Below are 26125 nucleotides of genomic sequence, written 5' to 3'. Positions count from 1 at the left end.
TAGAGCCCATGCTCTGCAACAAGAGAAGCCACTGCAATGAGAAGCCCATGCACCACAACGAAGAGTAGCCCCTGCTTGCCGTAACTAGAGAAAGCCCGCATGCAGCAATAAAGACCCAACGCACCCAAACATAAATAAATAAATTATTTTTAAAATGGGACCTAATTATACTAAAAAGCTTTTGCACAGAAAAGGAAACCATAAACAAAATGAAGAGACAACCCACAGAATGGGAGAAAATATTTGCAAACAATGTGACCAACAAGGGATTGGTCTCCAAAATTTACAGTTTATGTGGGTCAATATCAAAAAAAAACCCCAAACAACTCAATCAAAAAATGGGCAGAAGATGTAAAAAGACATCTCTCCAAATAAGACATACAGATAGCCAAGAGGCACATGAAAAGATGCTCAGCGTCACTAATTATTAGAGAAATGCACATTAAAACTACAATGACATAGCACCTCACACCAGTGAGAATGGCCATCACTAAAAAGTCTACAAATAACAAATGCTGGAGAGGATATAGAGAAAAGGGAACCCTCCTACACTGTTGGTGGGAATGTAAATTGGTAGAGTCACTATGGAGAACAGTATGAAGGTTCCTTAAGAAACTAAAAACAGGGTTACCATATAGTCCAGCAATCCCACTCCTGGGCATATATCTAGAGAAAAACACGGCTTGAAAGAATACATGTACCCCAATGTTCATTGCAGAAGCAATCTAAATGTCCACTGACAGATGAATGGATAAAGAAAATGTGGTACATGTATATAATGGAATATTACTCAGCCATCAAAAACAGTGAAATAATGCCATTTGCAGCAACATGGATGGACTTGGGGATTATCATACTAAGTGAAGTAAGTCAGACAAAGAAAGATAAATATCATATGATACTGCCTATATGTGGAATCTTAAAAAAATGATACAAATGACCTTATTTACAAAACAGAAACAGACTCACAGACTTAGAGAAGGAACTTATGGTTACTGGGGGAAACAGTTGCAGGGAGGGATAGATTGGGACTTTCGTATTGATATGTACACACTGCTATATTTAAAATTAAAAAACCAACAAGGACCTGCTATATAGCACATGGAACTATGCTCAATATTCTGTAACAACCTAAATGGGAAAAATATTTGAAAAAAAACAGATACATGTATATGTATAACTGAATCATTTTGTTGTACACTTGAAACTAACACAACACTGTTCATCAACTATACTCCAATATAGATCCACCAGAGAGCAGACAGCAGAAGCAAGAAGAACTACAATCCTGCAGCCTGTGGAGCAAAAACCACATTCACAGAAAGACACACAAGATGAAAAGGCAGAGGGCTATGTACCACATGAAGGAACAAGATAAAACCCCAGAAAAACAACTAAATGAAGTGGAGATAGGCAACCTTCCAGAAAAAGAATTCAGAATAATGATAGTGAAGATGATCCAGGACCTACGAAAAAGAATGGAGGCAAAGATCGAGAAGATGCAAGAAATGTTTAACAAAGACCTAAAGAATTAAAGAACAAACAAACAGAGATGAACAATACAATAACTGAAATGAAAACTACACTAGAAGGAATCAATAGCAGAATAACTGAGGCAGAAGAACAGATAAACGACTTGGAAGACAGAATGGTGGAATTCACTGCTGTGGAAGAGAATAAAGAAAAAAGAATGAAAAGAAATGAAGACAGCCTAAGAGACCTCTGGGACAACATTAAATGCAACAACATTCACATTATAGGGGTCCCAGAAGGAGAAGAGAGAGAGAAAGGACCAGAGAAAATATCTGAAGAGATTATAGTCAAAAACTTCCCTAACATGGGAAAGGAAATAGCCACCCAAGTCCAGAAAGCGCAGCGAGTCCCATACAGGATAAACCCAAGGAGAAACACACCAAGACACATGGTAATCAAACTGGCAAAAATTAAAGACAAAGAAAAATTATTGAAAGCAGCAAGGGAAAAATGACAAATAACAGACAAGGGAACTCCCATAAGATTAACAGCTGATTTCTCAGCAGAAACGCAACAAGCCAGAAGGGAGTGGCATAATATACTTAAAGTGATGAAAGGGAAGAACCTACAGCCAAGATTACTCTACCTGGCAAGGATCTCATTCAGATTCGATGGAGAAATCAAAAGCTTTAGAGACAAGCAAAAGCTAAGAGAATTCAGCACCACCAAACCAGCTCTACAACAAATGCTAAAGGAACTTCTCTAAGTGGGAAACACAAGAGAAGAAAAGGCCCTACAAAAACCAACCCAAGGGCTTCCCTGGTGGTGCAGTGGTTGAGAGTCCGCCTGCCGATGCAGGGGACATGGGTTCGTGCCCCGGTCCGGGAGGATCCCACGTGCCGCGGAGTGGCTGGGCCCGTGAGCCATGGCCGCTGAGCCTGCGCGTCCGGAGCCTGTGCTCCGTGACGGGAGAGGCCACAGCGGTGAAAGGCCCGCATACCGCAAAAAAAAAAAAAAAAAAAAATCCTCACCAGAATACTAGCAAACAGAATCCAACAACACATTAAAAGGATCATACACCATGATCAAGTGGGATTTATCCAGGGATGCAAGGATTCTTCAACATATGCAAATCAATCAATGTGATACACCATATTAACAAATTGAAGAATAAAAACCATATGATCATCTCAATAGATGCAAAAAAGGCTTTTGACAAAATTCAACACCCATTTATGATAAAAGCTCTCCAGAAAGTGGGCATACAGGGAACATACCTCAACATAATAAAGGCCATATACGAGAAACCCACAGCAAACATCATTCTCAATGGTGAAAAACTGAAAGCATTTTTCTAAGATCAGGAACAAGACAAGGATGTCCACTCTCACCACTATTATTCAACATAGTTTTGGAAGTCCTAGCCATGGCAATCAGAGAAGAAAAAGAAATAAAAGGAATACAAATTGGAAAAGAGGAAGTAAAGCTGTCACTGTTTGCAGATGACATGATACTATACATAGAGAATCCTAAAGATGCCACCAGAAAACTACTAGAGGTAATCAATGAAGTTGGTAAAGTTGCAGGATACAAAATTAGCGCACAGAAATCTCTTGCATTCCTATACACTAATGATGAAAAATCTGAAAGTGAAATTAAGGAAACACTCCCATTTACAATTGCAACAAAAAGAATAAAATACCTAGGAATAAACCTACCTAAGGAGACAAAAGACCTGTATGCAGAAAAGTATAAGACACTGATGAAAGAAATTAAAGACGGTACAAACAGATGGAGAGATATACCATGTTCTTGGATTGGAAGAATCAATATTGTGAAAATGACAGTACTACCCAAAGCAATCTACAGATTCAGTGCAATCCGTATGAAATTACCAATGGCATTTTTTACAGAACTAGAACAAAAAATCTTAAAATTTGTATGGAGACACAAAAGACCCAAATTGACAAAGCAGTCTTGAGGGGAAAAAACGGGGCTGGAGGAATCAGACTCCCTGACTTTGGACTATACTGCAAAGCTACAGTAATCAAGACAATATGGTACTGGCACAAAAACAGAAACATAGATCAATGGAACAAGATAGAAAGCCCAGAGATAAACCCACGCACCTATGGTCAACTAGTCTATGACCAAGGAGGCAAGGATATACAATGGAGAAAAGACAATCTCTTCAATAAGTGGTGCTGGGAAAACTGGAGAGCTGCATGTAAAAGAATGAAATTAGAACACTCCCTCACACCATACAGAAAAATGAACTCCAAATAGATTAGAGACCTAAATGTAAGACTGGACACTATAAAACTCTTAGAGGAAAACATAGGAAGAACACTCTTTGACATAAATCACAGCAAGATCTTTTTTGATCCACTTCCTAGAGTAATGGAAATAAAAACAAAAAGAAACAAATGGGACCTAATGAAACTTACAAGCTTTTGCACAGCAAAGGAAACCATAAATAAGATGAAAAGACAACGCTTAGAATGGGAGAAAATATTTGCAAATGAATAAATGGACAAAGGATTAATCTCCAAAATATATAAACAGCTCATGCAGCTCAATATTAAAAAAACCAACAACCCAACTGAAAAATGGGCAGAAGACCTAAATAGACATTTCTCCAAAGAAGACGTACAGATGGCCAAGAAGCACATGAAAAGCTACTCAACATCACTAATTATTAGAGAAATGCAAATCAAAACTACAATGAGGTATCACCTCACACTAGTTAGAATGGGCATCATCAGAAAATCTACAAACAACAAATGCTGGAGAGGGTGTGGAGAAAAGGGAACTCTCCTGCACTGTTGGTGGGAATGTACATTGATACAGCCACTATGGAGAACAGTATGGAGGTTCCTTAAAAAACTAAAAATACAATTACCATATGATACAGCAATCCCACTACTGGGCATGTACCCAGAGAAAACCATAATTCAAAAAGACACATGCACCCCAATGTTCATTGCAGCACTATTTACAATAGCCAGGTCATGGAAGCAACCTAATGCCCATCGACAGACGAATGGATAAAGAAGATGTGGTACATATATACAATGGAATATTACTCAGCCATAGAAAGGAATGAAATTGGGTCAATTGTTGAGATGTGGATGGATCTAGAGACTGTCATACAGAGTGAAGTAAGTTACAAAGAGAAAAACAAACATCGTATATTAACGCATATATGTGGAACCTAGGAGAACTGTACAGATGAACCAGTTTACAGGGCAGAAATTGAGATAAAGATGTAGAAAACAAACGTATGGACAACAAGGGGAGAAAGCCGTGGGGAGGTGGTGGTGGTGGTGTGATGAATTGGGCGATTGGGATTGACGTGTATACACTGATGTGTATAAAATTGATGACTAATAACATGCTGTTTAAAAAAATAAAATTAAAAAAACAAGAAAAAGTACAATAAAAAAGGGCAGAGAACCTGAATAGTTTTCCCACGAAGGCATACAGATGGCTAACAGGCACATGAAAAGATGCTCAACATCACAAAAATGAAAAAAAAGAAAAAACAAAAAAACTATAGTCCAGGATAAAATTAAAAATTTTTAAAAAGTGAGTCAGGGACTCCTGTGAGTGACAGCACAGTAGATAAGACTCCATGCTTGAAATGCAGGGGGCCCAGGTTTGATCCCTGGTCAGAGAGTTAGATCCCACATGCATGCCACAACTAAGAGTTCACATGGCGCAACTAAGAGTTCATGGGCCACAACTAAGAAGCCCATGAGGTGCAACTAAGGAGCCAGCCTGCTGCAACTAAGGAGACAGCAAGCCACAACTAAGGAGCCCACAAGCCACAACTAAGACCTGGTGAAACCAAATAAATAAATAAATAAATAAATAAATAAATAAATAAATAAATAAATAAAAACGGAGTGAAGTGTAATATTTATAGTGTTGAGAGAAAAACCCCACCAACCTACAATTCTATAGCCTACAAAATCATCCTTTAAAAGGGAAGGAGAAATAAAGACTTTCTCAGACAAACAAAAATTGAGGGAATTTTTTCTAGTAGACCCGCCTTGCAAGAAATGTTTTTAAAAGTTCTTCAGAAAGAAGGAAAATTACATAGGTCAGATATTCAGATATACGTTTTAAAAAGAAAGAACATTAGAGAATAACTGAACATAAAACAAAACTTTTATTTTTCTTATTCTTAATTGATCTAACAGATAACAGTATATTCAAAATAATAACAGCAACAATATATTTAATTGTATGTGTGTGTGGGTGTGTGTGGGTGTGCACACAACAGCGCTAGCAATCAACTGTATATAATCGACATCTACAGACTTCATCCAACCACAGCAGAATACACATCCTTCTGAAGTTCACATGGAGCATTCACCAAGATAGATCACATTCTGGGCCATTAAACACACCATAACAAATTTAAAAGAAATCACACAATGTCTGGTCTCAGCAGAGTTAAACTAGGAATCAGCAACAGAAAAATAGCTGGAAAATCCCAACATAATTGGAGATTATACAGCACACTTCTAAATAACACATGGGTCAAAGAATAAATTAAGAAATATTTTTTTACTATTTTGAACTAAATTAAAATGAAAACACAACTTACCAAAATTTGTGGGATGCAATGAAAAGTGTTTAGGAGATTTAAAGCATTGAATATATATATTAGAAAAGAAGAAAAATCTAAAATCAATCATCTAAGCTTCCATCTTAGGAAACTAGAAAAAAGAGCAAATTCAACCCAAAGTAAGCAAAAGAAAATAAATAATAAAAATCAGAGCAGAAATCAATGAAGCTGAAAACAGGAATGAATAGAGAAAGTCAACAAAAACAAGAGCTGGTTCTTTGAAAAGATCAATAAAATTGGTAAGGCTCTAGCCAAGCTAACAAAAAAAAAGAGAAGGATACAAATGACTAATATCAGAAATTAAAAAGAGGACATTACTACAGATCTCACGGACATTAAAAGGAAGGAATATTTTGAGCAACTGTATGCCCACAAATGTGATAACATAGGTGAAAGTGACCAATTCCTTGAAAGACAGAAGCTGCCAAAATTCACACTAGAAGAAAGAGACAATCTGAATAGGCCTCTATGTATTAAAGAAATCCAATCAGTATGTAATAACCTTCCAAAAGAGAAACCACCAGGCCTGAATAGGTTCACTGGTGAATTCTACCAAACATTTAAGGAAGAAACTATACCAATTCTCTACAATCTCTTCCACAAGGTAGAAGCAGAGGGAATGTTTCCTAACTCATTCTATGAGGCTAGCATTACCCTAATACAACAACCAAACACCTTATAAGAAAGGAAAACTAGAGATCACTATCTCTCATTAACATAGATGCAGAACTCTTTAACAAAATATTAACAACTCAAATCCAACAATGTATAAAAAGAATTATACACCATAACCAAGTGGGATTTATCCCAGGTAAACAGACTCACAGATATAGAAAACAAACTAGTGGTTACTAATGGAGAGAAGGAAGGAGGGAGGGGCAAGTAAGGGGTACGGGATTAAGATATACAAACTATTATGTATAAAATAAATAAGCTATGAGGATATATTTACAACACAGGGAATATAGCCAATATTTTATAAGTATAAATGGAGTATAACCTTTAAAAACTGTGAATCACTATATTGTACACCTGTAACGTATAATACTATACATCAACTATACTTCAATTTTAAAAAACAAAAAAATAGAATAAAATCAATTAATGTAATCCATCACATCAACGGACAAAAGAAGAAAAATCATATGATCATATTAATAGATGTAGAAAAAGCATTTGATAAAATCCAATACCCATTCATGATAAAAACTCTCAGCAAACTAGAAAAAGAGGGGAACTTCCTCAACTTGATAAAGACTATCTACAAAAACCCTACAGCTGGGCTTCCCTGGTGGTACAGTGGTTGAGAGTCCACCTGCCAATGCAGGGGACATGGGTTCATGCCCCGGTCCGGGAAGATCCCACATGCCGTGGAGAGGCTGGGCCCATGAGCCATGGCCACTGAGCCTGCGTGTCCAGAGCCTGTGCTCTGCAACGGGAGATGCCACAAAAGTGAGAGGCCTGCGTACTGCACACACACACACACACACAGAAACCCTACAGCTAACATCATACTCAGTGGTGAGAAAATTGAAGTTTTCCCACTAAGATCAGGAATAAGGCAAGGATGTAACCTCTCACCATAGCTTTTCAACATTGTACTGGAAGTCCTAGCTAGTGCAGTAAGACAAGAAAAGGAAATAAAATGTATACAGATTAGGACTTCCCTGGTGGCACAGTGGTTAAGATTCCGCCTGCCAATGCATGGGACATGGGTTCAAGCCCTGGTCTGGAAAGATCCCACATGCCGCAGAGCAACTAAGCCTGTGCGCCACAACTATTGAGCCTGCACTCGAAAGCCCACGAGCCACAACTACTGAGCCCACATGCCACAACTACTGAAGCCTGTGCACCTAGAGCCTGTGTTCCGCAATAAGAGAAACCACCGCGATGAGAAGCCTGTGCACTGCAACAAAGAGTAGCCCCCACTCGCCACAACTAGAGAAAGCCCGTGCACAGCAATGAAGACCCAACGCAGCCAAACATAAATAAATACATAAAAAATGTTTACAGATTGGGGAGGAAGAAATAAAACTGTTTTTCTTCACAGATGACATAATCATCTATGTAGAAAAATTTAAAGAACTGACCAAAAAACCTCCTAGAATAAGCAATTATAGCAAGATTGCAGAATACAAGGTTAATTAACATGCAAAAGTCAATCACTTTCCTATATACCAGCAATGAACAAGTGGACTTTGAAATGAAAAACATATTACTGTTTACATTAGCATGCCCCAACAAATAAAATACTTAGGTATAAATGTAACAAAATGTGTAGAAGATCTACGTGAGAAAAACTACAAAAAACCCTGATGAAAAATATCAAAGAACAAAATAAATGGAAATGTATTTCATGTTCATGGATAGGAAGGCTCAATAGTGTCAAGATGTCATTTCTTCCCAACTTGATCTACAGATTCAATGCAATCCAAACCAAAATACCAACAAGTTATTTTGTGGCTAATGATAAACTGATAGTAAAGTTTATTTGGAGAGGGAAAAGACCCAGAATAGCCAAATCAATATTGGAGGAAAAGAACAAAGTTGGAAGACTGGCACTACTCAATTTCAATACTTACTGTGAAGCTACAGTAATCAAGAAGGTGTAGTATTGGTGAAAAATGGATAAACAGATCAATGGAATGAAATAGCCCAGAGATAGACCCACATAAATACAGTCAATTGATCTTTGACAAAGGAGCAAAGGTAATACAATGAACAAAGATAGTCTTTTCAACAAATGGTGCTGTAACAACTGGACATTCAAATGCAAAAAAAGGAGTCTAAATACAGATCTTATACTCTTCACAAGAATTAGCTCAAAATGGATCATAGATCAAAATATAGAACACAAAAGCATAAAACTCATAGAAGATAATATATGAGAAAACCTAGATGACCTTAGGTATGGCAGTGACTTTTTAGATACAACACCAAACACACAAACCATCAAAGACACAATTGATAAACTGGCCTTCATTAAAATTAAAAATTTCTGCTCTGCAAAAGGCAATGTCAATGGAATGAGAAAAACCACAGAGTGGGAGAAAATATTTGAAAAAGACAACTAATAAAGGACTATCATCCAAACTACGCAAAGAACTCTTAAAACTCAACAATAAGAAAATGAACAACCTAATTAAGAAATGCAAAAAAGATCTGAATAGACACCTCACCAAAGAAGATATACAGATGTTAAGTAAGCATATGAAAAGATGTTCTACATCACATGTCATCAGGAAATTACAAAATAAAACAACAATGAGATACCACTATACCCCAATTAAAATGGCCAAAGTACAAAACACTGACAACACCAAATGCCGGTGAGGATTTGGAGCACCAGGAATTCTCATTCATTGCTGGTGGGAATGCAAAATGGTACAGCTACTTTGGAAGACTGTTTGGCAGTTTCTAACAAAGCTAAACATACTCTTAACATATGATCTAGCAATCACACTCCTTGGTATTTACCAAACTGAATTGAAAACTTACGTCCATACAAAAACCTGTACATAGATGTTTACAGCAGCTTTATTCATAATTGCCAAAACATGAATGCAACCAAGATGTCCTTTAGTAGGCGAAAGGATAAACAAACTGTGGCACATCCAGACAATGGAATATTACCCAGTGCTAAAAAGAAATGAGCCAACAAGCCATGGGGTAAACTTAAACGTATTACTAAGTGAAAGAAGCCAATCTGAAAAAGAAACATACTGTATGATTCCAATTACATGACATTTTGGAAAAGGCAAAACTGTGGAGACAGTAAAAAGATCAGTGGTTGCCAGGGGTTGGGTGGGGGATAGATGAATAGGCAGACTACAGAGGATTTTTAAGGCACTGCAACTGTTCTGTACGATACTACAGTGGTGGATATATGTCATAATACATTTGTCCAAACCCAAAGAATGTAAAATACCAAGAGTGAACTCTAACGTATTAAAGTATGGACTTTGGGTGATAATAACGTGTCAATGTAGGTTCATGGACTGTAAAAAATGTACTACCCTGGTGGCAGATGTTGATAATGGGGAGGTTGTGCGTGAGTGCGTAAATGGAAACCTTTGTACTTTCTGCTCAGTTTTGCTGTGAATGTAAAACTTCCCTTAAAAGTAAAGTTTATTAATTTTTGAAAATGTTAAAATTTACAGTACTCCAGAAATTACATCTTTTACAACTATGTAAACTTAGGATGGAAAATTTTAGATGTCAGCTTAAAAATCTGTAAGAAGGTGTATAGTTTTTCAAAATTCTTTTTGGGATTGTGGGGAACAAAGAGTGAAGACTCTTAGTCTAAGACAACGGTTTTCAACAAAGGCTTCAGCATCCCCTAGGAAGCATTTTTGGAAATTTGTAGGGCATCTTTAGTTGTCACTATGATTGGAGGCAGCAATTGGCATTTAGTGGGCAGGGTGCCAACAATGTTAAACATCTTTTTTAAAGTATTTATTTTATTTTATCTATCTATCTATCTATCTATCTATCTATTTATTTATTTAGCTGCACCGGGTCTTAGTTGCGGCATGCAGGATCTTCGTTGCGGCATGCGAGGGTCTTTAGTTGCGGCATGCGGGGGTCTTTAGTTGCGGCATGTGGGATCTAGTTCCCTGACCAGGGATCGAACGCAGGCCCCCTGCATTGGGAGCATGGATGGAGTCTTAGCCACTGGACCACCACGGAAGTCCCTAAACATCTTGCTATGTGTGGGACAGCCCCACATGAGAATTTTCTAACATCCTGTAAGATTTCTGAATGTCTCTGCATAATTATTTTAAATTATTTGAATCTAGCCCCTAATTTCGTCTTACATATAACTGCAAAGTATTTCTGGAACAGCTGTGATAAATGCTGAATTTTAGAGGAAGGTAACTACTATATACATCAAAGGAAGATTGTTCTTTGTCATGGGATTTGAGCTACCATGCCCCTGTAGAAATCTGCCTACACACAGGAGGCTGGAGAGTCTGTTTAACAGACTAGGAATCAAATACAATTAAATTAGTGGAGACACATGAAATGTAGGCTTACACTGAGTTTTTAAAAATTTTTATTTGTTTTATTTATTTTTATTTTTGGCTGTGTTGGGCCTTTGTTGCTGTGTGCAGGCTTTCTCTGGTTGAGGCAAGTGGGGGCTACTCTTCGTTGCGGTGCGTGGGCTTCTCATTGCAGTGGCTTCTCTTATTGCGGAGCACGGGCTCTAGGCACGCGGGCTTCAGTAGTTGTGGCTCATGGGCTCTAGAGCTCAGGCTCAGTAGTTGTGGTGCACGGGCTTAGTTGCTCCGCGGCATGTGGGATCTTCCCGGACCAGGGATGGAACCCATGTCCCCTGCATTGGCAGGCGGATTCTTAACCACTGTGCCATCAGGGAAGTCCCTACACTGAATTTTATTAATAGGGTGGTTAAAAATATTTCATAGTGGGCTTCTGTGGTGGCGCAGTGGTTGAGAGTCCGCCTGCCGATGCAGGGGACACGGGTTCGTGCCCTGGTCCGGGAAGATCCCACATGCCGCGGAGCGGCTGGGCCCGTGAGCCATGGCCGCTGGGCCTGTGCGTCCAGAGCCTGTGACCCGCGACGGGAGAGGCCACAACAGTGAGGGGTTTTCATTCTTACTCTGTCAATGTTTCCAGAAGGTTACATACCACGTTTTTACAGCTTCATGTATCACTGCTTCATTTCCCATCTATACACTAGTCCCTGTCACCTACCAAAAGGTATGGTCGCCATGGTTGTCTTAGTAGTTTAACATGCCCTTGGCTTCCACGGAGAATCCATGTAATAGCCATTGAGGGGGGTAGCTACGTTTCTTTGTAGATCTGCTAGAGAGGGAGGACATCGTTTACTGCATTACTCGATGCTGCTTAGGCAACAACCCTCTGAAACATCTCAGAACTCAGGGCAGGAGGAGCTGGTTCTTCATCGGGGAGCAGTATCAGCTCTAACATCTGAGAGCTATGGAATGACCCTGTGGCTCCTTCTGCCATAGCTGAGAAGAAGTTCAGGATTTCTCGTGGGAGTTGTTCTCCTTCCCTTTTGCTTTAATTCTTGGCTCTGAACTCCTGTCCATATTCATTTCTCTGAGTACTACATCACCTGTGCTTTTATGGAAAGCCTCCTTAAGACATAACAAGTCAACAAAATAACGCATCTAGTTGTAGCTACCACGTTTTCTCCACTTGTCCCAACATTCTCATATACGCTGGTGGGAAGATCACCACACAAGGAAGCCTCTGTGCTCTGGCTTTCGTGTGCTCTTCACTTCATTCAAGTCTCTGCACAGGTGTCAACACTCCAGAGGGCCCTCCCCTGACCTCCATACCTGAAAAGTCCCTCCTTGCCTCACCAGCCACTCCTTCCCCTTACCCTATTTTACATTTCTTCATGGAACCCCTACTCTGGATTGTTTACTGGGCAGTGTCTGCCTCCCCTTCAGACTCTAAGTTCTCTTGAGGACACACTCTGCTTCGATCATGGCTGCATTCTCAGTGTACAGAAGAATGCCTGGCACATAGTAGGAGCTCAATAAATAGTTGTTAAGTGAAGGAATCATTCAGTAAATCAGAGAAACCACTGTTGCCTAGTTACCTGGACAGCTGCTGATATTAATTTACTGCTTTCTCCAATTTACCTGAATGTAGTGAAAGTCACATTCTTCCTTTGCCTTTATTTTTGATGTGCTAACTCAGGGCCAGGGCAGTGTTCCCGTTAAGTGTTGCCTACACCTAACCACCTCCAAACTTGGGTTGCCAAAATGACCAAAGCCCAACCACTGCAGAGGTCTCCCCAGGACCCCAGCAGCTTAGGACCAGACTCCGGGTGGCAGTGCTCATGCAAGAAATGATTTTCCACTCAAAATAAAGGGAAATGAACCACCTCATATCACCTCTTCCTTCTGGGAAGAACTCCACTCAATAACCACATGGTCACCATGCTTGGCAAAATCTGCAAAAGATTCCTCTCAAATATCCAAAAAGTAGTTTTAAACTTGTGGAAGATAACAATTTTTTTTTTTTTTTTTTTTTTTTTTGCAGTACACGGGCCTCTCACTGTTGTGGCCTCTCCCGTTGCAGAGCACAGGCTCCGGACGCACAGGCTCAGTGGCCATGGCTCACGGGCCTAGCCGCTCCGCGGCATATGGGATCTTCCCGGACCGGGGCACAAACCCGTGTCCCCTGCATTGGCAGGCAGACGCTCAACTACTGTGCCACCAGGGAAGCCCAACAAAATATTTTTTAAAACAGATATGTAGTCTCTTACCATCACCTTTTTCCCTCACGGTAGAGGTCTAAGGGTTGATGGTGTCTAGTTCATGTAATGCCACAAAAAATGATTATAGTGAAAAGAAATGCTGTTTCCAGAAGCTACAGAGATGAGACCCAGGTCTTGCAGGTCAGAAACTTTCCCTTTTACCCAAATTGAAATCTGTAGGCCTTTTAGAAGAAGGAAATTTTATGTCTAACTGCTCTTCTCTCTCCACAAGCTTATGAAATCAGTCAGTTCCTTCATTGTAAACCAAGATTACCTGGGTATATAAATCTCTATTTCTTTAATACACAGCACATAAATTCCACTAACTGGAACTGCTGTAAGCCACTACCATTAGTGCAACATTGTCCTAAGTACTGTGGGTCACACCAAGGAACCAGACAATGACCTTACTTACCATTAATCATCCTGAATCCCCTCAGGTCTCTAAGATTTGAAATCAGTATAATATTGCTAGGGAGACGCAAGAGGGAAGGGATATGGGAACAGATGTATATGTATAACTGATTCACTTTGTTATAAAGCAGAAACTAACACACCATTGTAAAGCAATTATACTCCAATAAAGTTGTAAAAAAAAAGAATAATATGCTTTTCTCCTAACTCTCTAGGAAATTTCAGAAACAGAAATTGGATCATGCCTCAAACACAAGAAGAAAGGCATAAATGGAGAACATGAAGCAGTTACCCTTGGTGGTATTATTCGTCTTTCTCTGGGAATCAATGGTTTATAATCTGATGATGTAATTTCCCCTATGGTTTTTAAAATACCATTTTAAATTTCACGCAGTGAACAAGTACTTGATGCAATATAGGCTGAAATGGGAGAATTAACAATGTGAGGTGTTAATGATGGAAGTCTGAAAGGGGTCCTTTTCAGGAAGCACATTATACAAGAGTTTTCTAGACAAAGAGAAAATGCACTTCTTACCTCCTACCAACAAGTAGCTGTTGGGAAACAGTGTTTTTGCTTGCATAAGTGCCCTTGCATGACCTGAGTGGAAGAGGTCAAATATTCCATCTGCATATACTCTGACAGGTCTGTCAACTGTGGAAGAAAGAAAACATCATCAACAGAACTGCAGAATAAGGAAACCCAGTCACCTGATCCTTCCATCAGTACAGCACTGTAATAAGGTTTACCTGGAGAAAACACAATGTTTACATACCATCAGTTTCATATTAGTGCATGAAATTAACTTTACCAAGAGGTTCTTCTAAGGACATCAAAGCAGAGTAAAAACATAACAAAATTAAGATTGACCCAGAACACACATTTTTAGCCGCAGAGCACTGGGGAGCTTTCCTGATCCAGAATAGAGTCTCAGGTGGCTGAGCTGGCAGATTCAGACACACCAGACATAACCAAAGGGTTGACAGAGTCAGCCCAGCAGGAATATCAAGGTAGGAGTGACTGAGGAGCTCAATGAAAAGGACAAATGACTTCATCCTCGAGTCTGGCAGTCCTGAACTAAGACCCCTGAGTCCTATTCCCAAAGGCAAAGAAAGACACGGCTGTGCACCTCTTCCAAGTCACCGTGGCAGCGTAAAATCAGCCTTGGTAGGAGTATTTACACCATAGAAATTGGCAAATGCTCAAATCAGGGCTTATTTCCCCCTGGAGGGCCAGTTGTTAAACATTTACCAGCATACACTGCACAAAGGTCACTCCCTATTCTCTTTGGTATCCTAAGACATGGGGCGGGGCGTACATGCCCCAAGGGGAGGAGTGTCAGGGAGCAAAAGTTACATGGGGGGGTGCTCAGGGTTGGAGGCTAGTGACCCACACTACAGTCATTCCTAGGGAGAAGGGTCAAGAGCAAATCGGCCACAACAGACACTCTCACTGTGGCATACAGTGCTTGGAAAGTGCCATTTCTTGAGGAAGAGGGACACACTTCACCAGAGCTTCCCGGGAGCCAGGAGACTGCACTAGGAACTGGAGGATGAAACTTTTGCTGAGTTAGCCAAAGACCCATCCCCTCCAATAAGAGGGAGACATAGGGAGGTAGAGGGGCTGGGTGCCAACTTTTACTTTTACACCATTTTGGATTCTCAACAAAGGAACTAGAAAATATGGCGAACGACAAACTAAACGTGGCAAACTGAACACACACACACTTATCTCCACTTCCGCTCTAACACCACAACATTACAGAGAAAGAATTAAAAAGGGATAATCCCCCAAGGGCAGAGGAAACAAGAAAGGCAATGACAGTAGATTAGAGATGTCAACATTTTGGAAAGTTGATTGTCAAGTGCGGAGTATCTACAGAGAACAAGAATCAGAGGTGGGGCAGGTAGGGAAAGGGATTGCTTGTTTGTTTGTTTGTTTGTTTTACGAGCCTAAGAGTCCTACTAACTTTTTAAACTAGATGCACGTATTATATTGATGCTATAAATTTTAAAAAAAGAAATCAATGCACACTTCTGTTGAATGATCTTTAAGGCTTAGATTTAAAATTGTGATTATTTCTTGATGTAATACAACCTCGTTAATTTAGAACATAAATTGAAAGGAATATTACATTAATATATTCAGATGGTACAATGTTTCTAATAAATTAAATTTCTCTAATAAAAAAAACTTGAGAGACTTTGTGTCAGATAGGGAATTGCAATTATTCCCAATTATACACTGTTTTGAACAAAGAGAATTGCCTTCACAGGATTATACTGTATTCTAAATAAGGTACGGTAAATAGAAAATACTTTGAAATAACAAACTGTCTAATGAGGGATCCTTGGTTTCAAAGCTCTTATTCAGTTTGAATTCAATTGAGGAAAATTTGTTTTAAGATATAAACCCCAGGGAGAAGCAGATGGCAGTTTTGCAAAACTTTCTGTTATTGATTCAGAAGTGATCAAGATAAATAAATTCAGGAAGCAGGGAGGAAAGAAAAGTAAAGAAAGACGATATAATTACTGAGAAAAAAGGCCATTTAGTAAATTTGTGAAGAGTATTTGTGGAGTTGATTTTGCAATAAGCTCACTTTAAAAAATTATAGTGTGTCAGCAATTTCTAGACTGGGAAATTCTGCAGGACCAAAAAAAAAAATCCCTGATATCTTCAACAAATAAACTTCAAGAAAAAAAAGAAGAGGGAAAGAGACAGAGGGGGGGACTCGGAGATTAAAAGATATTTAAAAAACACCTCAACATATTGTAATATATAGACATTATTTGGATTTGGGTTCAAACAAACTATAAATAAATGATGACATAAGATAACTGGAAATTGGAACACTGCATATTTGATGATATTAAAGAATTGCTGTTAATTTTTTAGGTGAGATAATGATATAGTGGTTATGCCTTAAAAAAACCCCAGAGTTCTTATTTTTTAAGACATATATACAGAAGTATTTATGGATGAAATGATAGGAAGCCTGGGATTTTGTTTCAAATAATTCAAGAGGGGAGGGTTGATGAGGGAAGGCTACAGGATGGTGGTTGTTAGGTATGGGTGATGGGCACATGAAGGTTCATTATATTGTTCTACTTTTGTGAATGTTTGAAATTCTCCATAATATTTTTTAATAGACTGTGGCTTTGTAAGTTAGTTGGTATGTTTATTTGTTTTAATCTTTTGTTCGAAGTTTTTCTGGACATCCTTTTAGGCATCTGGGGACTCTCCAGAGGGTCTATGCTGGGAACCACTGGCCTGTGAAGCTAGAGGTTTGGTAATGATCAAAAGATGGAGCACACCTATTCCATGGCCTTGGTGGAGAGACCTTAAGGTAGCTCCCACTAACCCCCACACCTCCTGCTGTTCACACCTTTGTGAGATCCCCTCCCTTTGAAGTGGGAGTGGGACCCATGCCTTGCTTCTAACCAGGAGAATATGACAAAGGTGATAGATGTCTCTCCCATGATTATGTTATAGTATATAAGACTCCATTTTGCTAGCAGACTCATTCTTTCTTCCTTGGTGGCTTTGAAGAAGCAAGCTGCCATATTTTGAGAGGGCCATGTGGCAAGGAACTGCAGGTGTCCTCTAGGAGCCAAGGGTGGTCTCTGGCTGACAACCAGCAAGAAGCTAGATCCTTGGTCTTAGAGTTACAAGGAAATAAATTCTGCCAACAACCTGAGTGAGCTTGGAAGCAGATCTACCAGATCCACCAGTCAAGCTTCCAGATGAGAAGTGAGCCCTGGGTGACACCTTGAATGCAGCCTTGTGAAACCCTGAGCAGAGGACTCAGCTAAGCCAGGCTTGGACTCCTGATCCATGGAAACTGTGATGTAATGAATGTGCAGTGTTTTAAGCCATTAGGTCTGTGGTAATATGTTATATAGCATCTCACACCATATACAAAAATTAACTCTAAATGGATCATAGACCTAAATGTAAAGCTAAAACTACAAAACTTCTAGAAGAAAACAGGAGAAAAATCTTAGTGACTTTGAATTTGACAAAAATTTCTTAAATAGGAACCAAAAAGGACACAGTATAAAACAAAAATTTATATATTAAACCTCACTTAAAACCTTTACTCTTCAAAAGACATTTTTACAAAAATGAAAAGGCAAGTCTTAGGGAGAAACTATCTGCAAAATATATATCTGATATAAGACTTGTATCTGGAATATATAAAGAACCCTCAAAACTGAATAATAAGATAAACAACTCATTTTTAAAAGGGCAAAAAAATTTCAACAGACATTTCACCAAAGAAAATAAATAGATGGATGGCAGATGAGCACATGAAAAGATCCTCAATACCATTAGTCATTAGGGAAATACAAATTAAAGCGACCCTGAAATACTACTTCATACTCACTAGAATGACTAAAAATTTAAAAACTATTGATCATACCAAGTGCTGATGAGGATATAGAGCAACTGGAACTCTCATACACTGCTGGGAATGTAAATGGTACAAATACCTTGGAAAGCAGTTTGGCAGTTGGTTAAAAAGTTAAACATACACATACCATACGGCAAGATAGGAGGCAGTCACCAACTACAGTACATCTGAATTCACATTTCTGTAGGGCATGTTATGGTGTTTCTTGGTATTATTTCAGATTCAGGCAACAATAAAAGGGTGATTATTCATTTTTTATTATGGTTCTTAAAATGCAGCTTATTAACAATGCCTTAAAAGTACATATGATTTACAGAGCACATGTATTTCACTTAATCTTTCCATCAACTCTGTGAGGTAGGTAGAGGAGAGTGGACTTACTATCCTCTCTCATAGAGGGGAAAATGGAAGCTCAGCAAAGCTAAGCACCTTACCCAGCATCATACAACCAACCTATGATGGAGTGTGAGTGCAAACCAAACTCCACTGCTCTTTCTTCTAACTCATGATGCCTTCTAGAAAACTACAGGCCATTGTAGTAGTAGAGTCTACTACATATGGAGTCTTTTTAAAAAGAGAGAGAGAGAAAGACAGACTGTTACTGAATTCCCAGTAATTATGGTAACTGGTATTGTTTTTGTGTACAGCTGATGTGCAAAAGAGGTGGCACAAAATTTAACCTTTTAAAATCTAATAGTTACCTATCTCACAAAGTTTACATAGTTTTATATAAACTTAATTATTTCCTTCTACTTATAGCCAGCGATGCTCTTTTCAATAAATGATGATTGATGTTTGCTTTTTTTTTTTTTTTTTTTTTTTTTTGTGGTACGCGGGCCTCTCACAGTTGTGGCCTGGCCTCTCCCGTTGCAGAGCACGGGCTCCGGATGCGCAGGCTCAGCGGCCATGGCTCACGGGCCCAGCCGCTCCGCGGCATGTGGGATCTTCCCGGACCGGGGCATGAACCCGTGTTCCCTGCATCAGCAGGTGGACTCTCAACCACTGCGCCACCAGGGAAGCCCTGATGTTTGCTTTTTAAAATACATTAAGGGCCTCCCTGGTGGCGCAGTGGTTGAGAGTCCGCCTGCCGATGCAGGGGATACGGGTTCGTGCCCCGGTCCGGGAGGATCCCATATGCCGCGGAGCGGCTGGGCCCGTGAGCCATGGCCGCTGGGCCTGCGCGTCCGGAGCCTGTGCTCCGCAACGGGAGAGGCCACGACAGTGAGAGGCCCGCATACCGCAAAAAGAAAAAAAAATAATAAAAAAATAAAAATAAAATACATTAAATTTAAGTTAAAAAAGAAAGAGTACATTTTTTTAAATTAAGTAAATTACAGTACAGGTGGCACAGAAATAAGGCAAAATTCATTCAGGTGGCTCTTGAGAAATGAATTTGGAAAACTACACATATCACTGTGTGAACAGAATAATACAAATTCCCTTTTTGTGAAGGAAAATAGGAAATCAGAACTGAGTTTCCCTTTAAGAAAAAGTGTCAGCTTTAATGAAAAGGAACCTATGAAGCAATCACTTGGGTTTTTCCTTTATCTCCAGGCAGATTACTGATTTTCTCTGTCTCAGGATACATACTAAACCTTAGAGGGTCATACCTCCACAGTTGGACTATTTGACCTAAGATCAAAGGTGCCAGTTCCATGCAACAACAACAAAAATCAAACAACCCAACTGAAAAATGGGCAGAAGACCTAAATAGACATTTCTCCAAAGAAAACATACAAATGGCCAAAAAGTACATGAAAAGATGCTCAACATCACTAATTATCAGAGAAATGCAGATCAAAACTACAATGAGGTATCACCTCACACACTCAGAATGGCCATCATTAAAAAGTCTACAAATAAATACTGGAGAGGGTGCAGAGAAAAGGGAACCCTCCTACACGGCTGGTAGGAATGTAAATTGGTGCAGCCACTATGGAAAACAGTATGGAGTTTCCTCAAAAAACTAAAAATAGAGTTGCCATATGATCCTGCAATCCCACTCCTGGCCATATACCCAGACAAAACTCTAATTCAAAAAGATACATGCAGGGCTTCCCTGGTGGCGCAGTGGTTGAGAGTCCACCTGCCAATGCAGGGGACATGGGTTTGTGCCCCGGTTCGGAAAGATCCCACATGCCGCGGAGCGGCTGGGCCCGTGAGCCATGGCCGCTGAGCCTGCATGTCCGGAGCCTGTGCTTCGCAGCGGGAGAGGCCACAACAGTGAGAGGCCCACGTACCGCAAAAAATAAATAAATAAATAAAAAGATACATGCACCCCTATGTTCATAGCAGCACCATTTACTACAGCCAAGACATGGAAGCAACCTAAACGTCCATCAGATGAATGGATAAAGAAGATGTGGTACATATATCCAATGGAATATTACTCAGCCATCAAAAAGAATGAAATAATGCCATTTGCAGCAACATGGATGGACCTAGAGATTATCACACTAAGCGAAGTAAGTCAGACAGAGAAAGACAAATACCGTGCACATGGAATCTAAAATACAATACAAATCAATACATCTACGAAACAGAAACAGACTCACAGATATAGGGAACAGACTTGTGGTTGCCAAGGGGGAGGAGGGGTAGGGAAGGGAAGGAATGGGGGTTTGGGATTAGCAGAGGCAAACTATTATATATAGGATGGATAAACAACAAGGTCCTACTGTATAGCACAGGGAACTATATTCAGTATCCTATGACAAACCATAATGGAAAAGAATATGAAAAAATATATATATGTATAATTGAGTCACTTTGCTGTACAGAAGAAATTAACACAACCTTGTAAATCAACTATACTTCAATAAAAAAAAGTTTTTTTAAAAGGTGACAGTTCCGGGACTTCTCTGGTGGCGCAGTGGTTAAGCAATCGCATTGCCAGTGCAGGGGACACGGGTTCGAGCCCTGGTCCGGGAAGACCCCACATGCCGCGGAGCAACTAAGCCCGTGCACCACAACTACCAAGCCTGCGCTCTAGAGCCCGCGAGCCACCACTACTGAGCCCATGTGCCACAACTCCCGAAGCCCACACGCCTAGAGCCCGTGCTCCGCAACAAGAGAAGCCACTGCAGTGAGAAGCCCGTGCACAGCAACGAAGAGTAGCCCCCGCTCGCCGCAACTAGAGAAAGCCCACACGCAGCAACGAAGACCCAACACAGCCAAAAATAAATTAATTAATTAACTTTTTTAAAAAAAGGTGCCAGTTCCAATTGCTCTACTGTGCTCCTTCTCTTGAGGTTCATCACCCTTTGACCTCACAGATGAGGTCCAGGAGCTAAAAGCTATGAGCTGCCTCTTTTAGAATTTATACAGCAGATTCTGTTTGGGCAGACCTAAGACCGAGAAACATAATGTAGGCAATTGTATGAAGTCATAAAATGGGCTGGAGAAGGAGTTAGTGAAAGACTTCAGTTGCAACTATAATCTTGAAGCTCATTATGAGCCCCCAATACAGGTCTCTTTTGTCTTTTTGAAGGGATGCTCAAGACGGCGCCACAGAAAGGTAATTGCTTACTAGTCTTGAAAACTACCAAACATTTCAAAAAAGTAGTGATGTTTTTCTTGTTTTCTTAAATAATAGTCAAACAGGAAGATATTTTTAAAACTCTGTGAGCTTCTCTAGTAACAGTACAATGCTCCAACAATTATATTTAGATAATCTCCATGACACTCCCTCCAACGACTACCAACAGTTACTTTTTTTTCAACATCTTTATTGGAGTATAATTGCTCTACAATGGTGCATTAGCTTCTGCTGCATAACAAAGTGAATCAGCCATACGTATACACATATCCCCTCCCTCTTGCATCTCCCTCCCTCCCTCCCCATCCCACCCCTCTAGGTGGTCACAAAACACAGAGCTGATCTCCCTGTGCTATGTGGCTGCTTCCCACCAGCCATCCATTCTACATTTGGTAGTGTATATATGTCCGTGCCACTCTCTCACCTTGTCCCAGCCCACCACTCCCCTCCCTTTTCCTCAAGTCCATTCTCCAAAGAAGATATACAGATTGCCAACAAACACATGAAAGGATGCTCAACGCCACAAATCATTGAGAAATGCAAATCAAAACTACAATGAGGTATCACCTCACACCAGTCACAATGGCCATCATCAAGAAATCTACAAACAATAAATGCTGGAGAGGGTGTGGAGAAAAGGGAACCCTTTTGCACTGTTGGTGGGAATGTAAATTGATACAGCCACTATGGAGAACAGTATGGAGGTTCCTTAAAAAACTACAAATTATCATATGACCCAGCAATCCCACTACTGGGCATATACCCTGAGAAAACTATAATTCAAAAAGAGTCATGTACCACAATGTTCATTGCAGCACTATTTACAATAGCCAACAGTTACTCTTAAGCAGTGGTTCTTGCAGTGTGGTCCCAGGACAGGCAGCATCAGCATCACCTGGGAACTTGTTAGACATACAAATGCTTGAGCCCCACCCAGACCTACTGAATCGGAAACTCTGGGGGTGGAGGCCAGCACTCAGTTTTAGCAAGGCCTCCAGGGGCTTCTAAGCAAGTTAAAGTTGGAGGACCACTGCTGTAATAAAACAGAGATTATCAGAGTGTGGTCTAAGACGAATATGTGCCTTGTAAGTAATCAAAGAACCAACTTCTTGCCACATTTTAACACTGATGTTAGAAGTTCTAAATAAAGGAATTTCTAACAGAAGTTCCCTCGGCCAGATGCCCACCAACATCCCAAATTCTCCTGGATAACTTCCCAGTGTCATCATCTGAGATAAGAGGGGAGAATTTCTGAGAAGAGTAGTTCACCTTTCCTCCATCTCATCCCTCCTGTGGTGACCTGTGCTCCCCAGAGCCCACCACACAGGTATTTCAATATGCACCACCATCTTATTCTAGCTAGATTCTTGGGCTTTAAACCGCGTGGCGGTTAGACAGCCTACAGGTGCCCGATCCCACCCAAGCAGGCTGCATCAGGTCAAACTCTCTCTGATTCTATCTCCAAATGATGAGCTCCTTCTGTTGTCCCGAACTTGCATTCATTCATTCGTTCATTCATTCATTCACTCACAAAGTATTTACTGAGCATACAGTGCTTCTCTAGGTGCTGGTGAAACAGCAGTGGGCATGCAGACAGCCCCGCCACTACAGAAGATCACAGCTTCCATCTGTCTTGTTCACACACCTGCCACCCTCCGGTTCGAAGTCTGAGCATGTTCTCATTGAGCTCCATGGGCTGCTGTGGCACGTGCTCCACAGGACAATCCGTTGTAGTGGACAAAGCAGCGGTATGAGGTGAAAGGGACTTGAGATCGAATCCCAGCTCTACCCAGTCAGCTAGGACATTTGACAAATACTTTTCAGTTCTCCAAGTCCCATTTGCCTTGTCGGCAAATACCCACCTCACTCAGTTTTTGCAAAGACTAAATAGAGTGCATACAGGGCATAGCGCCCAGCAGATGGAGAGTGAGTTCAAATCCCCTTTCCTTTCCCTTAGAAAAGTAGGATCCTTTTCTGTTCAGGTCTAAAGCTCATCCTTTAACTTGAGGTCAAATGTGCTCTCTTCATAACCACCTGGACTTTCATTGCATCTTTTAGATTTATTGCTGGGTCACCGTTTCTCAGGGTATGATCTGTAGACCACCACCGTCAGAATCACCTGGGCTATTTGTTAAAAATGTAGATGCCTGGGCCCCATCCCAGATTTAGGGGTGGGGGAGAGCGAGCAAAACATCTGCTTCTTACAAACTTACCAGGTGATTCTTTGCTGGTTTGGCTGCTCTCAACTACCTCCTCAAGCCTCTTCTTGCCTTGCTCACAAGAGGTCTCTACAAAGCTTACTAACTCTGCCTGTTCTGCTCCTCTCTTCACTCCCTCCAAGCTATTCTTAAAGGGGAAGCAGAGTGTCACGGCCAACAGATCAAGCTCGAGCACATACAGGTTTGAGATCAAATCCCAGCTTTACCACTTAGCAATAGTTCTGAAAGCGTGGTCCCCCAGCAGCAGCCTCACCTGGGAACTTCTTAGAGACGCAAATTCTTGGGCCTCACCCCAGTTGGACTGTATCAGGGGGCAAGGCCCAGCCACCTGTGTTTTAACAAGCCCTCTCGGTTATTCTGAGGCAGATTCAAATGTGAGAACCACTGCCATTTACTAGCTAAATGATCTTCTGCAGATTCGCAGCTTCTCTAAAGCCTTCATTTCTTCATCTGCGAAATACTAAAAGTACCAACCACGTAGAGCTGTGACAGTGAAATGACAATACAGATAAAGAACTTAGTACATAGAAAGCACTTAATAAATACCTGCTGTTATTATTAAGCAAACTGTCCTTTGTCCCATGGACTCTATTACATTTGGGATGTTTCGTTTTTTGCAATGGTGAGTAGAAACCATCAAATTATGCCATCTTAAATGGCTCAAGGCTTACCTGCTGGACTAGTCTTATTTTTCACTCCATCCCAATCGACCAGAACGCCACTCATTTATTCCCTATCTCTGTGCCCTCGCTGTTCCTGTCCCACTTGCCCAGAATACCCTTCCATTTTCTGCCCACAAAGTACAAATCTTACTTCTCCCAAAAGGATCAGCTCAGGTCTGGGACCAGGTCTTGCCTGACTGCTCAAAGCCAAATGAATCTGCCCTTCTTAAAATTGTCAGTTATCATCTGTGCTGCAGGATTTAACCCCTAAGCACATGCATGCATGCTACTGGTGGGTGTTTATCTCCTATCTAGCTGTCTTGTCTCTTTAATTATAGTGAAAGCTCTTGGGAAACAGAGATGGTACCTTACAGTTCTTTTTAAATCTCTTCACTCACCATCTCTGGTATAGGTTAAAGGATTGAACGAATAAATTCCTCGAGCAGAGCCCAGGCACTTTAATTTAAGGCACACTTGGAGAAACTGTTTTAAAACACAGACTTCGGACTTCAGACTATACTACAAAGCTACAGTAATCAAGACAGTATGGTACTGGCACAAAATCAGAAATATAGATCAATGGAACAGATAGAAAGCACAGAGATAAACCCACGCACACATGGTCACCTTATCTTTGATAAAGGAGACAAGAGTATACAATGGAGAAAAGACAGCCTCTTCAATAAGTGGTGCTGGGAAAACTAGACAGCTAAATGTAAAAGAATGAAATTAGAACACTCCTTAACACCATACACAAAAATAAACTCAGGGCTTCCCTGGTGGTGCAGTGGTTGAGAGGCCACCTGCCGATGCAGGGGACGCGGGTTCGTGCCCTGGTCTGGGAAGATCCCACATGCCATGGAGCAGCTGGGCCCGTGAGCCATGGCCGCTGAGCCTATGCGTCCGGAGCCTGTGCTCTGCAACAGGAGAGGCCACAACAGTGAGAGGCCCGCGTACCGCAAAAAAAACAAAACAAAACAAAACAAAAACTCAAATGGATTAAAGACCTAAATGTAAGGCCAGACACTATAAGACTCTTAGAGGAAAACATAGGCAGAACACTCTATGACATAAATCACAGCAAGATCCTTTTTGACCCACCTCCTAGAGAAATGGAAATAAAGACAAAAATAAACACATGGGACCTAATGAAACTTCAAAGCTTTTGCACAGCAAAGGAAACCATAAACAAGACAGAAAAGACAACCCTTAGAATGGGAGAAAATATTTGCAAATGAAGCAAATGACAAAGGATTAATCTCCAAAATATACAAGCAGCTCATGTAGCTCAATATCTAAAAAACAAACCACCCAATCCAAAAATGGGCAGAAGACCTAAATAGACATTTCTCCAAAGAAGATATACAGATGGCCAACAAACACATGAAAAGATGCTCAGCATCACTAATCATTAGAGAAATGCAAATCAAAACTACAACGAGGTATCACCTCACACCAGTCACAATGGCCATCATCAAAAAATCTACAAACAGGGGCTTCCCTGGTGGCGCAGTGG

The 26125-nt window shown here is 40.5% G+C and overlaps 1 protein-coding gene across 4 annotated transcripts in view; it reads right to left on the bottom strand.

Annotated features, from left to right (window-relative positions):
• Positions 1 to 26125, bottom strand: part of PCYT1B (phosphate cytidylyltransferase 1B, choline) — a 123345-nt gene that overhangs the window by 62398 nt on the left and 34822 nt on the right. For all 4 annotated transcript variants that reach the window (XM_081222375.1, XM_081222377.1, XM_081222378.1 and 1 more), the window contains exon 3: positions 14314 to 14430. In XM_081222375.1, the coding sequence (XP_081078501.1) occupies positions 14314 to 14430 (117 nt within the window). The remainder of the gene's footprint in view (positions 1 to 14313; positions 14431 to 26125) is intronic.

The sequence above is a fragment of the Mesoplodon bidens genome (assembly GCF_964165515.1).
Source record: "Mesoplodon bidens genome assembly, chromosome: X".
In the NCBI taxonomy this organism is placed as follows: Eukaryota; Metazoa; Chordata; class Mammalia; order Artiodactyla; family Ziphiidae; genus Mesoplodon; species Mesoplodon bidens.
The sequence above is the reverse complement of the archived record's forward strand: the minus strand, read 5'-3'. Positions and strand labels throughout refer to the sequence as shown.